The 15188-nt window shown below is 36.6% G+C and overlaps 1 protein-coding gene across 1 annotated transcript in view; it reads left to right on the top strand.

Moving 5' to 3' along the window:
* Positions 1-1778: 1778 nt before the first annotated feature.
* The window catches only part of LOC108315452 (caspase recruitment domain-containing protein 18-like), a 22198-nt gene continuing 8788 nt past the window's right edge, over positions 1779-15188 (top strand). Inside the window, exons 1-2 of the mRNA XM_037744398.1 lie at positions 1779-2699; positions 3781-3838. Coding sequence (XP_037600326.1) covers positions 2565-2699; positions 3781-3838 — 193 coding nt within the window. The 5' untranslated portion in view covers positions 1779-2564. The remainder of the gene's footprint in view (positions 2700-3780; positions 3839-15188) is intronic.

Here is a 15188-nt window from a genome sequence, read left to right as displayed (position 1 = left end):
GAAGAGAAACGATGAACAGGTAATTTCTGCCTTCTTCCATGCTACAAATCCTCTCAGTAGCAAGGAGCACAAGATTCTGCTGCAATCAGATTTAACTCATTGTCAGAGTAAAGGTTAAAAATAAAACATGAGAAACTCTAGGGATTAAAAGCCACATCATCGTCCTCTTACACATTGCATTCTACTCTAACCAAACTCATTTACCTCTTAGCCTAGAGCACAGGAGGTAAAACTGGTGGCCCACATGTCAAAAGGTGGATGTTTTGTGTAACTTCAGGTCCTTATTCTCTAAAGATAAGGCAATAACCCAAGAAAAATTTTGGTAGCAAAATAGATCAACATAAAGTACCATCTGCTTTTGTTATTTGTCCATGTTCCATCAAGGAGATTCATAAAATAAATTGGCTACATTGAGTTTATTTCTGGTGTAATCAATTGAACAAGTACTTGCAAAGACAGAAACCTCTTTGGCCTTCAGTGGCTTCTCTCTCTACAGTTTTCATGAGTCTTCAAATATTTTGTCTCCTACTTCTCCAATTAATTTCTTATTATTCTTATCACTTGCCATCTTTGTACATTCTGAATATCCCAGTTACATACTACATACAGGGCTTCACATTTGTGTTCTGCTTTTGTGTGTGAGAGCAAGGGGTAAATGACTGTGGTATATGTTGACTGAAACCCTGGCTCCTGCAACCATATGGTCCATATATATTAGTTAAATGAATAACTGGATGCACTGCTTGAAGAGTCTAACAAAACTTACCTGTATAATCTGCAAATAATTATCCTTGATTTTTTTCTAATGTAAAATATTTGTATTAATTATACTAATATCAGTCATTATCTGCTTACCATTTGCCAGGCAATGTTCCATGCATTTTTTACATTTTTCTCTCACTTAATGCTCAAAACTGTTGGTATGTACTAATAATAAAATTATTTTACTGACAAAGGAACCAACACATAGGAAAGTTCAATTTCTTGCTCACAAAATGAAGTTTAAAATGTGAAGTTCAACATTCTGAGTCCAGAGTCTTGGCTCTGGGCTTCTATGATGCAATGTCAATCAAAAGAAAACCATCCTAGATGGTGGGTGGCTCATACCTATAATCCCAATACTTTGGGAGGCCAAGGTGGGTGAATCACTTGAGTGCAGGATGTCAAAACCAGCCTAGGAAACATAGGGAGTATCTATTTTTCAAAGATAAAAATATTATCTGGCCATGGTAGCATGTGCCTGGGTTCCTCTGCTGAGCCCAGGAAGGTGGAGGCTGAGGCTGCTGTGAGCCATGTTAGTGCCACTACACTCCAGCATGGGTGACAGAGTTAAATACTGTATTGGGAAAAAAAATCCCCTGAGAAGGAAGGGCATTAAATAAGAAAAGCTTGAATTTTGGTGAAAATGTTTTCATTTCTTCAAGCAAAATTGTTTCACAGGGACATAATTTTCCATGAATTCTCATGTGAGGTTTGCCCGGGAGAGCAGTGGACCAAATTCTCTAAAGGTTGTGTTATTTTCCTAATGAATGGGAAACTCTTCACTGTGTGAGTTTAATTGTACACATACTCTCTCATTCTTTTCTTATTCTCTAAGCCCCATTCCCCTCTCACCCCTCACACCCTGACTTGTTCCAAGAGCTGGTGAAGAAAATGTCAGAAAATCAATGCATATGTATGTGCAGTGGTTGTTTTGCAATATGTGTACACACCCTGCTTAGAAAGGAGAAAAGGAAGGTAAAAGGGAAGGTGAAATCTGTTTTCAGTTTTACATCACACAAGAACGGTAGGAGAGAAAAGCCATGGCTGGTGAGTTTTTCACTGTTCAAGGACACGTCCCTGGGAAGAAAGAGTTTTGGAAGGGGCTGGTTCTTTTGGAAGCCATAATTAGTATCTGTGGAAGTTTAGGTGAGCCGAAGTGAGGGAGAGGGAGGACAGGGAGGAGAGAAGGAACTAGAAGATTCTTGCAGCCTTTAGAAAGGAAAAACAAGCCCAGAAAGGAACTGAGGTTCTAGTGGTTGCCTGCTGTCATTTTGCAATCTTAATTAAACTCTTACATATTGTAAGTGTAACACAAGGTACAGAATTGGCACAGGAAGAGTAGTAGCAACTCTTGTTCCTAAAGGAAATGGGCTATTTCTATTTCATTACTTTATTATTTAGAGTTAAACATGGGACACAAAACGATGGTCTCTGCTTTCCAGAGACTAACCTGGAAATGGTAAACTCAGTCTTCAGGCCACTCCATGCACTTGTATGGGGACTACTGAGGAAAACAAGTAGGACAGCTATATAGTAAGAAGAGGGATTAACCAACTGTGAGGAGGGGGACATTTTCCTGATGAAATCTAAAAGAGGCCACTTTCTGTTGATGACATGAGAGGAATATGAGGACTTTTCCATGATGTGAGAAATCCTTGTGATCCAAACAGACAAGATCCTGAAGGAAAAGAGGAAGCTGTTTATCCGTTCAGCAGATGCAGATACATTAAATGGCTTACTGAATGAATTATTAGAGAAAAGGGTGCTGAAACAGGAAGAGGTGGAGATAGTAAAATGTGAAAATGCTACATCTATGGATAAGTCCCGAGCTTTGCTTGACTCTGTTATTCGGAAGGGGGCTCTGGCATGCCAAATTTTCATCACATATATTTGCAAAGAAGATTGTCGTCTGGCAGAGAAGCTGGGACTCTCAGCAGGTAAGGATCAGTGACTCACACTCAAGTGAACATAGCGCTTATCAACGTGCCACCATGTGACGTCTTTACTAGTCATGTTAAGTTGCAGAAAACTTTCTTATCTCTGGCTTCAGGGCCCTATTTCTGTAACAGGGCCCCTATTGCCTGTCCCTTCACTCTCCTTGGATTCTATTTCTTCATCCTCAGTGGCCCCCTTCTGATTAAAGCTCATTTCCTGTTCTGAGTATGTTGTAGTTCATTTACTGAAGCGCATGAGAACTATCTGAAAAGCTTTACACTGTATGTTCCAGTGTTCCTGTCAAGGCATAATATTTGTTTGTGGATTTATTTATTTATTTATTTAGTGAAAGGGATCCCTAAGCACTTAAGTAGTTGTAAAGCCACATGAAGCTTTAAGGTTTGTAATCAAATACTTTTTATAACTTTTCTCCAAAACTTTCCCCTCCAAAAAGAATACAATATATGAGGTTCAGTGATGGTGATACCCTCAGAGAACATATTGAATGTATAGAAAAATAGTTTTCTAGTGGGTTCATTCCTCCAGTTGCCTCCTTATATTTTTTTTTCGTAAGATCACCCGCTTGCCTGTTACCAGGTTGCAGTTCATGCTGTGAGGCCTGGACTGCCTCCACTTGCAGCCCTCTTCAGACCCGATACAGTGCTCAGGAATTGAGCTGACCAAATTTCATGACAACTTAGACCTACCACATGGTGAGGTTGAGAGTTCTTGTGGACTCACAGTCACTGATCTCAGTGGAACTTCCTAAAGACACTTCGGAGGGAGACGTTCTTTGAAAGTAAAAACCTTTTTTTCTAAGGGTTAGGGAAAGTTTATGCCTGTCTAAGCAGACATTGCAGATGTTTCTGTTTCATCTATACGTAATAAAAACCTTTTTTAATTGCTGTTTCTTCCATTTTATACCTCTTACCACTCTCTAAATTAAAGAACATCTTGAACATTATTTAATGTCAGTCAGTCAGTGTTACAGGAGATATTTTTAGTGGGAAGCATTTTGTACATTGGGGTAAAGTTTTCCAGAGATGATAAGTGATTATTTCAATATCTTTTATCTTTTCATAGGTCAAATATCTGGACATAACCTTAATATGCAAGATTCTCAAGAAGTACTTACTTCCAGGTAAAGAGCATTCTTTGACCCTCCATCTTCCTTGACACTAATTTTGTAGGATGAACCATGGGTAAATATGGATTTTTACCCATGAAAATCCAAGGAGAATTTTCAAGGATTGATTATATGATTTTCTTTTCATCATCTATTCTGATTTTGTAGAAACTGTCCCACAGCTTCACTATCCATGTTTATATTAAAAATTCTGAATTTGTGTCTCAAATCCTGATTACCCAAATAAGTACCAAATTTATTATTTAAGCCTACTGAAATATTCCCTTACAGCTCCCAGAGACACCCTTATCTAAACAATTTCAGAGCTGAGCATGCCATTCTTCCCCATCCTGATTCTCTTCCAGTTTTTTGTAAGTTGGGTATTGGTGCTACCACCACCAGTTGTTCAGACCAGGAACTTGAAACACATATGGGACCATTTCTTCTCATGTACCTTCAGTATTCAAGCCATGGCCAAGTTTTATGCAGGCTTTTCTCAAATTTGGAACCATCTCTCCATTTTTACTTCTATTATTTTATTAAAGAATATGTATTTTTATAGTGCCCTCTTAAAATAAAATAAACTTCTATCTGAAAGCAATTTAGAGGGTAGGAATGCAAATTATTTATCAGTTTCAGATATTTACTGAATTTATTAAGGTTGGTTATCTCATGAATATTTTCTCTCTTTTTTTTTTATGAAAGAGAGAAAAAAAGAAGAAGAGAAAAGGGGAGAGAGAACAGGAACCTTGCTCTATTGCCCAGGGTGGAATGCAATCTAAAAATAGGTATTAAAGGCCTCTTTTATGCAAATAATTGTGCTTAACAATGGAGACAGGAAGGAATATGGGAAGAAAATAACAAATAAACAATTTGTTTATTTTCTTCCCACATTTCATTTAAATATTTCATTTAAATCTATGAAATGCTATGCAATTGCTGAAAAATGATTAACTTACAATTGTGTGGTCACTTTTAGAATAGGTGTAATGTGATACTGAGAAAAATGTATGTTTTATGCATTTGGGGTGGAGAATTCTGTAAATATTTATTAAGTTTACTTGTTACCGGTCTAATTTCAAGTCATAGATATCCCTGTTAATTTTCTATCTCGTTGATCTGTCTAATGTTAACAATGTAGTGTTAAAGTCTCCCGCTATTATTGTGAGGGAATCTAAGTGTCTTTATAAGTCATTAAGAACTTGTCTTATGTATCTGGGTATTCCTGTATTGGGTGCATATATATTTATGATTATTAGCTCTTCTTGTTGCATTGATCCGTTTACCATTATGTAATATCCTTCTTTGTTTCTTTTAGGTCTTTGTTACTATTAAAGTCTATTATGTCAGAGATGAAAATTACAACTCCTGGTTTTTTTGTTTGTTTGTTTTGCTCTACATTTAATCTGTGAATCTTCCTCCATCCCTTTGTTTTGAGTTTTGGGTGTCCCTGCATGTGGGATAGGTCTGGATACAGCGTACCGATGGGTTTTGACTTTTTATTCAATTTGCCTGACTGTGTCTTTTGATTGGGACAATTAATCCATTTAAATTTAGGATTAATATAGATATATGTGAGTTTAATATTGTCATTTAATACTAGCTGGCTGTTTTGCCCGTTAATTGATACAGATTCTTCATTATGGTGATATTCTTTACATTTTGGTAAGTTTTGGGGATGACTGGTACTGGTCGTTCCTTTCTGTATGTAGTGCTTCTTTCAGAAGCTCTTATAAAGCAGGCCTGGTGGTGATGAAATCTCTGAGTACTTGCTTGTTTGCAAAAAATTTTATTTTTCAATCACTTATGAAGCTTAGTTTGGCTGAATATGAGATTCTGGGTTGAAAGTTATTTTTTTTAAGGTGTTGAATATTGAACCCCACTCTCTTCTAGTTTGTAGAGTTTCTGCTGAGAGATCTGCTGTGAGTCTGACAGGCTTCCCTTTGTGGTTAACCTGATCTTTCTCTCTGGCTGCCCTTAAAATTTTCTCCCTTATTTCAACCCTAGTGAATCTAATGATTATGTGTCTTGGTGTTGCTCTTCTTGAGGAATATCTTTGTGATGTTCTCTGTATTACCTGGAGTTGAGTATTGTCCTATCTTACTAGGTTAGGAAAGTTTTCCTGAATAATATCCTGAAGAATATTTTCCAGCTTGGATTCATTCTCTTCATCACATTCAGGTACACCTATCAAATGTAAATTAGGTCTTTTCTCATAGTCCCTATATTTCTTGGAGACTTTGCTCATTCCTTTTTACTCTTTTTTTCTCTAATCTCATCTTCTCGTTTCATTTCATTAAGTTGGTCTTCGACCTCTGATATCCTTTCTTCTGCTTGATCAATTCGACTGGTAAAACTTGTGCATACTTCACGAAGTTCTCGTATTGTGTTTTTCAGCTCCAATAATTCACTTATATTTCTCTCTAAATCGTCTATTCTCGTTAGCATTTCGTCAAACCTTTTTTCAAGATTCTTAGTTTCTTTACATTTCGTTAGAACGTGTTCTTTTAGCTCACAGAAGTTACTTATTATCCACCTTCTAAAGCCTAATTCTGTTGATTGATCAATCTCCCTCTCCATCAGGCCTTGTTCCCTTGTTGATGAGGAAGTGTGATCCCCTGTAGAGCGAGAGGCATTCTGATTTTGGGTGTTCTCAGCCTTTTGACGCTGGTTTCCTCCCATCTTTGTGGATTTATCCTCCTGTCATCTTTGTAATTGCCGACTTTCAAATTGGGTCTCTGAGTGGACGTCCAACTTGTTGATTCCCAGCGCTGGAATCTGAGCAACCCACTGCACGGGCTGAAACAGCGACAATGGGATTCGTGGTGCTTTTCTGCCCGGGAAATCTCCGTTCTGGCTTCCCTCTTCAGTCCAGTTTTCAGTCAGCTAAATGGGTGACTCTGCCTTCCCTGAGCTGCAAACGCCTGACCAAAAGGGCACCCAGTCCCGTTTACTCTTCACCGAGAACCGCCGCACCAGGGCGCCGGCAAAACAGCGGCGCCAGCCACAAGAGTAGCACTGGTGACCCGTGGGGCTCGTCCGCTGGGAATCTCCTGGTCCGCGGGCAACAAAAATTTGTCTGGAGGTGTGGTGTCCACTCGTTCTCTGTGCTTTCACTGGGAGCTACAATCCTGAGCTGTTAATAATTGACCAGCTTGTATCGCTAACCTGAATATTTTCTTAAATGTTTTGCAGCATGGGATATTCAATATATAAACAAATACTGTATTCTTTACTATGAAAAAATAGCTTAAAAATAACCTAAATACTTCTATATTTTTTTTCTATTGTTTTCACACTTCTTTATGAAGGAACCAAATATTTCATCCACTAAATGATTATTGTATAATTTTCTCCAATATATCTATTCTAATTAGTTCTTTTCCACATCAACATATATCATGCTGCCTTTGTTTAACTGACTGTATAACAGTTTTTCAAATTTGTTCTTTAAATATTATTTTATGCCTTAATAAAAGATCCTCCACATATCTAGGAAGCTTATTTCTATTTTGAAACAAAGATTACATTAATTTCTTTAACACATACATCATATTGTGAGATTGTGTTGAACCTGTGATTTTCAGAAAATCCATGCTTTTCTGAAGTCCTTTTATAGCACTCTTAGATTGTCTTGCCCTTTAAAGGATTTTTACTTCTCTTTTGTTGTCATATATTTTTCCCTGTGTTTATGCTTTTGTCCTTCAGTCCACACTTAGGCTTTTGAAAGCAGATCTCCCTTTCCCCTCAATATTACCTTCCTTGTCTTCTCAGAGGATTCGGCACAATACTTGCAAGAAAGGTGGCTTGTGATACTAGAGAGAGCTGGCCCAGGGATCAGAAGAACTAGATTCTCATTCTAACACGTCTCATCCCTTGACAAGTATGCAGCCTCAATATTCATCAGATGAAGAAGCTATTACTTGTCTGTGCTATCTAGCTCGCTTGGGAGGGTGCAGTATAAAAAGTACAAAGGTAAACAGGTGGCACAGCACCTGCTTTCCGGGCTGTATAAGACATTATAACACTAATCTAACTCTAATAATCAATAGAATATATTAAGCTCTTACTATGTGCCAGAGTCCTGTCATCTTTTCTACAACCAGGTTCTGAGAGATGGCCTATAATAATGATAAAGAACCAGATTCTGCAGCTGGGCCTCCTGGATTTGAATTCTCGCTCTACCAGTTCCTTGATTTGTGACATTGGGAAGGTGTTCAAGCTCTGTGTTTCAGTTTTCTTAACTGTAAAATGGGATTAATAATATTATCCACATCATGTGATCATTATATGTATTAAATGAGTAAAAAAGTGAAATGTGCACATACATAGCACTATATATAAAGAATCAATTCCCCAAATCATCATATTCAAGTTAATATAATTTTTTAAAGGAGATAGTAAAGTAGAGAGAAGAGTAGGTTCATTGGGGTTCAAGGCCTGGACAAAGCAGACAGAATTTCTAAAATGTTCAAGCAAAAGTTTGTTCTTATTTAATATATTATTTATGTAATTATTTTTGTCTATACATATAGACATATTTGATATTTAGCACAAATGTGCCAGATAAGCTTTACTATCTCATTCTTATTGATAAGGAAGCTGAAGCTCACAAAAATCCCATACATTGCCTGAATAAACACTGGTAGTATTTGCCAGGTATGAATTCAGGTTAGTTTGATTCTGAATTTTAAGCTATTTCAGGTAAACCAAAAAAACAAGGCAATATTATTTAGAACTTTGAACCATTCCAAATTCAGAACATGCTGCCTTTTGTGCTAAGAAAAGGGCTACAAAGGCCGAGTGTGGTGACTCACACTTGTAATCCCAGCACTTTGGGAAGCCAAGGTGGGTGGATGATGAGGTCAAGAGATGGAGACCATCCTGGCCAAGATGGTGACATGAGGAAATCCTGTCTCTACTAACAATACAAAAATTAGCTGGGCGTGGTGGCACATGCCTGTAGTCCCAGCTACTCAAGAGGCTGAGCAGGAGAATCACTTGAAGCCTGTAGGCAGAGGTTGCAGTGAGCCAAGATTGAGCCACTGCATTCCAGCCTGGTGACAGAGTGAGTCTCTGTCTCAAAAAGAAAAGAGAGATAGAAGAAAGCAAAAGAAAAAAGAAGAAAAGAAAAGAAAAAAAGAAAAAAGAAAAGAAAAGAAAAGAAAAGGGGTCTCCAAAACCCCCAAGACATAGCCACCCTTAGCAAAGGTAGTCTCTGTTCCTGACTGCTACGGGAAATGAACTAATCAGTATTAACTCAGGTAAAGTGTCTTCAGTCTCACCTGCTGGCTGGTCTGCTATCAGAAAAGGCATCTGTGATAAAGTATAGAAGAATATTCAACAACACAAATGTGGGTTCACTTGCTTCTCCATCACTTTGTAGCTGTTTGGCCTTGAGCAAATTTTGAAGATCAAATGAAAGAATGTTTTCTAGAAGACATGACGTATAGTATCAAATATAAGAAAACAGTCTTGCATTCTCAACTACAGAACTGTGGTTCTAGAACCCTATTCCCTTATCTGTGATGCATCTTTGCATATGCCTTTTACAGTAATCTAAGTCTATCATGTTACTCATTGTATATAGACACAGAGATTAGCGTTTATTTTTTCTACTTTTTAAAAAATCTGTCTAAAGTTATTTATAATCTTGGACTTTTTTTTAAAAAAAAAGGATGAAGGTGATAGCTCAGGATTTATTATTTCCTTTATTCAAAGATAATGTTTTCTGGAGAAGTACAAATGGGTCGCTCTTAATCACACGACTCGTAAAGTAAGTCCAAATATATTCTTGATGTTGTCACCTTGTGGAAATATTTGTAATAATAAGACCCATATTATATATTACATTCATTTATTTATTCATACAACCCAAAACAAATGTATTTGATAAGCCACCTGCATATTTTACACAAATGATACACAAAGATATTTTACGTATATTATTCACACTCTGCTACATTTTGCTTTTTAATTATTCCCAAGCACTAAGTTCTGATAGCAAAGAAAGTAAATATGTGCTGAATATATGTATTGAAATATTTAAAACTTCAGAGATAAAAGAGATATAAATATTTTTTCTCTGAGAAAAAAAAACTATGAAGATAACCTGTGATGTGGAATAATAGTTAATTATATATTTAGATTGTGGAAAACATTTGGTGTAAACTTTTTTTGATAAATAGTTACTAAGTTACTGTATAAAAAAGAACTGAAACTTTCTAATCCAGAAAATGGAGAAAAAATAAACAAACAAAGTCCATGCTTTTTTTTTTTTTTTTGGGGGGGGGGACAGAGTCTTGCTCTGTCACCCAGGCTGGAGTGCAATGGCATAATCTCTGCTCACTGCAACCTCCTATCCTGTATTCAAGCAATTCTCATGCCTCTGCTTCCTGAATAGCAGGGACTACAGGCGCATGCTGCCACATCCGGCTAATTTTTTGTATTTTAGTAGAGATGGGGTTTCACCATGTTGCCCAGGCTGGCCATCAACTCCTGAGCTCAGGCAATCCACCGCCTCGGCCTCCCAAAGTGGTAGGATTACAGGCTGAGCCACCACGCCCCATCAGTCCCTGCTTTTATAACTAAAATTCTAGTAAGAATTATAAATGGTACAAAGCACAACACTCAAAAATAAGTTATCTCCAATTTCTAAAGTAAAGAATAACAGGTTCTGTGAAAGAGAACACAGAAGCTTTATGTTAGATGTGCTTGTGCATAAACCGAAAGTCTGATGAAATAGGGCAATTTGTGTATAAATTTGGTTGTCATAAAAGCAGACCTATTTACTGGTCAATGGAAGAGATAAGGGAGTGGGAAATGAGCTAAAAAAGAATCTGAAATAAGGTTTTATGGAACGAAAACTTGAGACTAGTATCTCAGAGGACAGAGAGGAGCAAGTCTTGATGAGAATTGAAAGAAAGAATCTCTTTAAGGTTAGTTTCCAGTACATGAACCCTGAGGTGAAAGTTTATAGTTAAAATCAGAGATCTGAGACTCCTACTTTCTGTCAAGAAGGCTTAACAGAGATTAGGTTTACACTCTTGTCTAAAACAAATAAAAGCAGACCAAATGTATGAAGCAGCAGTTTCCAAAATGCTTAACAATGAGGGATACTGATTCCTGGAAAATAAACATGTGTGAGCCCTGTAATTATCTTGAGAGGGATTCCAGGGGACAGCGCAGGGAGGCAGAAGCAAGGCATAACACTTACACCCACAATACATACTGGATGATCCCATTTATATGAAAATAAAGAACTAGCAAAGCTAATCCCTGGTGATAGTTAGTAATCATATCAGTGGTTTTCTTGTGCTTAGGTTTTTTTCTAACTGACCGTGCAAATGGCCTTATTAAGATAATATAAATATTGTATAAGTAGACTTTGGTAATGTGCACGTTTAGCAAAGCACTTTGAACTTCACACCTAAAATGGGTTTACATTAGTGTGTGTAAAATATATCACAGGAAAGTGAATTAGAGATGAAGAAAGGTAAGCAGATTGAAGTATATTTTCTATAATGCAAGAGATAAAGATTTAAATACTGTTGGTATAGCAAGTTTCAAGTAGCTATTAATAGTAGGTATTGATTTATATGTACTAACCCAAGGAAGCACATGAGCAGGTTATTCATCATTACAGATGACTCTTTTTCAGAAAATAGTATTAACCATGGTGAAACCAGTTATGTGAGTGACTTATCTGCATCTACCTTTAACTTGGATCCATCTGTTGTTAGCCTGAGGTACACTAAGGTTTAGCCGACATTTAAATTGACAGTACTGTAATTGTACCACATTCAAACACTGAGCAATGCAACTCATAGGCAATTTAAATTTCATGCATAGAAATTTAGATGAGTCGCTCTTTCAAGTACTTAAGCTGACAAATTAAATTTTCTCTTCTTGAAATCATTCCAAATAAGTATAATAAGTTTAGAGTCACAAGTTCACTTTCTTGACACCAGTACAGCTAGTGCTCGACTTACGACCACGATTGGTCCCGACAGACCGGTAGTAACACAAGTTGGTAAGTTGAGTAGGCTGTACGTACAATACTGAGAAATGATGTTATAAAAATCTTTAAGTCATATTTTATTATAATTTTCTTTCATTATTGTTATATATCATAATTTTCTTTGTTCATTTTATGCCATTTGTATCATCTCTACACCATTTTGTTTCTTATTTTTACATTTGTCAGGTTTAAGTAAAACACTGCATTACCAGTAGTAAAGGTTGACCTGAATGCTTATTATGAAAACATTCTTGTCAAATCTCATTTTTAAAAAGCCACCTTAACTTGTGGTAAAGGCGCAGCCTTGTGTAAAACTGTGAATATTCACAGATCACTGAACCACGGTGGTCTACTATTTGAAGTAAAAAACCACGGCATATGATGAGTTTTGAAAAGCAGAAGAGTATGAACTATGTTAAGTCTTAGGGTTAAAAAGGACTGGTTGCCAGGTATTTATTTATTATCATTGTAAATAGAAAAGTAAATCATCACAGTTTTATGTGACTTTCCATGGGATACAAATATGTAGCATTCATCATAAAAGATGTCATCTGGATATCTTGTTCAAATATAATTTAAACTTAGTATGTTCTAATATTGTTAAAGATATAGGGATATAAACCACTCACATTTTAGTAAGAAAGGCAAGAAAATGACTAATAATGATATGCTATAGCATATATGTTTATTGTCCCGCACTGTCGTACGCCCAGCTGGGCAACGTTTGCTCTGCCAGACGCAGAGCAGTCGTGGCTAGCGATTGTGGTCGTAAAGTCGAATGGTCGTAAGTTGCATAGGTCGTAAGTCGATCAATACCTGTAGTACTTATTATCTTGTGCAATAGATATATTTTAGTTTGCTTACATGTCAACATGTTTCAAAATTTTATTCTAAAATAAACTTTATTACATTAATTAGTCATCCACCTAAATTCTTTTCCCTCATATCTCCAACACCAGACATCTAAACACAGGTTTTTTATTTTTTATTTTTTAATTTTTACTTTTATATACTAGGGGTACAACTGTATATTTCTTACACGAATATACTTCAACATGGTGAAGTTGGGGTTTTAGTGCACCCAGCACCTAAATAGTGAAATTGTACTCAATAAGTATTTTTTCAAACCTCATCCTCCACCCATTCTCTTATCTTTTGGAGTCTCTACTTTTCATCACTCCACTCTGTATGTCCATAGTACCCATTGTTTAAGTCCCATTTATAAGTGAGAACACATGGTATTTAACTTTCTATATCTGAGTTACTTCACTGAATATAATGACCTCCAGTTCCATTGATGTTACTGCAAAAAAATGGACTTTATTCTTTTTTATTGTTATATAGTATTTAGTATTCCATGTTCTGTGTGTGTGAGTGTGTGTATGTGTGTGTGTGTATACATAAATACATATATACACGTATACTTATCACATCATTTTCTTTATGCAGTCAACTGTTGGTGGGTACTTAGGCTGATTCCACGGCTTTGCTATTGTGAACAGTGCAGGGACAAACATATGTGGCAACTATCTTTTTAATATAATGATTTCTTTTCCTTTGGGTGGAAGTGGAATTGTTGAGTGGAATGGTGGTTTTATTTTTAGTTCTTTGTGATATCTATAGAGTTCTATTTTGAGTTATTTGAGTTTTCTATAGAGGTTGAGAGCTAAACAATGGGGACATATGAACATAAAGATGAAGATAATAGACTCTGGGGATTATAAAATGGCAAAGGGTGGGAGGGTTAAAAAATTACCTATTAGGTACAATGTTCAATATCCCAATGATACATTAGAAGCTCAGTCTCCACCATTACACATGTAATACTCATGTAACAATAAGCACATGTACCCCCGAATCTAAAATAAGTAAATAAATAGACTTTATGTCCTTTTTTTCATTATCATGATTCCCTCCTCTTGATTTTTTTCCTATGATTCTCAGTGTCTGAATTGTCCTGGTCTCTCAGCTCTGCTTTGTACAGATACAGAGTTATGGTCTTTCAACTTAAGTTATCAAATCACATCTGTCCCTGACTTTATTATCTTGCATAAGAGGTTCATTTTCTGGAAGTGTCAGTTTTCTCATCTGCAAACCTAGGATGCAAATGCTGTTTCTTAGTGTTGCCAGGCTGGTCAAACAACCTGCTGTATTGTGCAAGGAAAGGATCCAGTTACAGCTTCTGCATATGGCTACTCAGTTTTCCCAACATCATTAAGGTGGATTAAAGACTTAAAAATAAGACCTAAAACCATGAAAACCATAGAAGACAACCTAAGTAATATCATTCAGGACATAGACATGGGCAAAGACTTCAAAACTAAAACACCAAAAGCAATGTCAACAAAAACCAAAACAGACAAATGGGATCTAATTAAACTAGAGAGCTTCTGCACAGCAAAGTAAACCATCCTTAGAGTGAACAGGCAACCTACAGAATGGAGAAAATTTTTGCATCTATCCATCTGACACAGGCTAATATCCAGAATCTAAAAAGAACAAGTTTACAAGAATAAAACAACCCCGTCAAAAAGTGGGTGAAGTATATGAACAGACACATCTCAAAAGAAGACATTTATGCAGCGAACAAGCATATGAAAAAAACCTCATAATCTCTGGTCATTAGAAAAACGCAAATCAAAACCCCAGTGAGATACAATCTCACACCAGTTAGAATGGTGATCATTAAAAAATCAGGAAACAACAGATGTTGAATGTGGAGAAATAGGAATGCTTTTACACTGTTGGTAGGAGTGTAAATTAGTTCAACTGTTGTGAAAGATAGTGTGGCAATTTCTCAATGATCTAGAAATAGAAATATCATTTGATCCAGCAATCATATTACTGGGTATATACCCAGACGATTATAAATTATCTTGCTGTAAATGTACCTGCACATGTATGTTTATTGTGGCACTGTTCACAATAGCAAAGACTTGGAACCAACCCAAATGCCTATTAATGATAGTAGGATAAAGAAAATGTGGCACATATTCACCATGGAATACTATGCAGCCATAAAAAAGAATTAGTTCATGTCCTTTGCAGGGACATGGATGAAGCTGGAAACCATCATTCTCAGCAAACTAACGGAAGAACAGAAAACCAAACACTGCATGGTCTCCCTCATAAGTGGGAGCTGAACAATGAGAACACATGGACACAGGGAAGGGAACGTCACACACTAGGGCTTGTTGGGGGTTGGGTGTTAGGGAAGGGATGGCATTAGGAGAAATAACTAATGTAGATGATGGGTTAATGGGTGCAGCAAACCACCACGTCACATGTATACCTATGTAACAAACCTGCACGTTCTGCACATGTATCCCAGAACTTAACTTAAAA

The sequence above is a fragment of the Cebus imitator genome, unplaced genomic scaffold, assembly GCF_001604975.1.
Source record: "Cebus imitator isolate Cc_AM_T3 unplaced genomic scaffold, Cebus_imitator-1.0 Scaffold171, whole genome shotgun sequence".
Lineage (NCBI taxonomy): Eukaryota > Metazoa > Chordata > Mammalia > Primates > Cebidae > Cebus > Cebus imitator.
The sequence above is the reverse complement of the archived record's forward strand: the minus strand, read 5'-3'. Positions and strand labels throughout refer to the sequence as shown.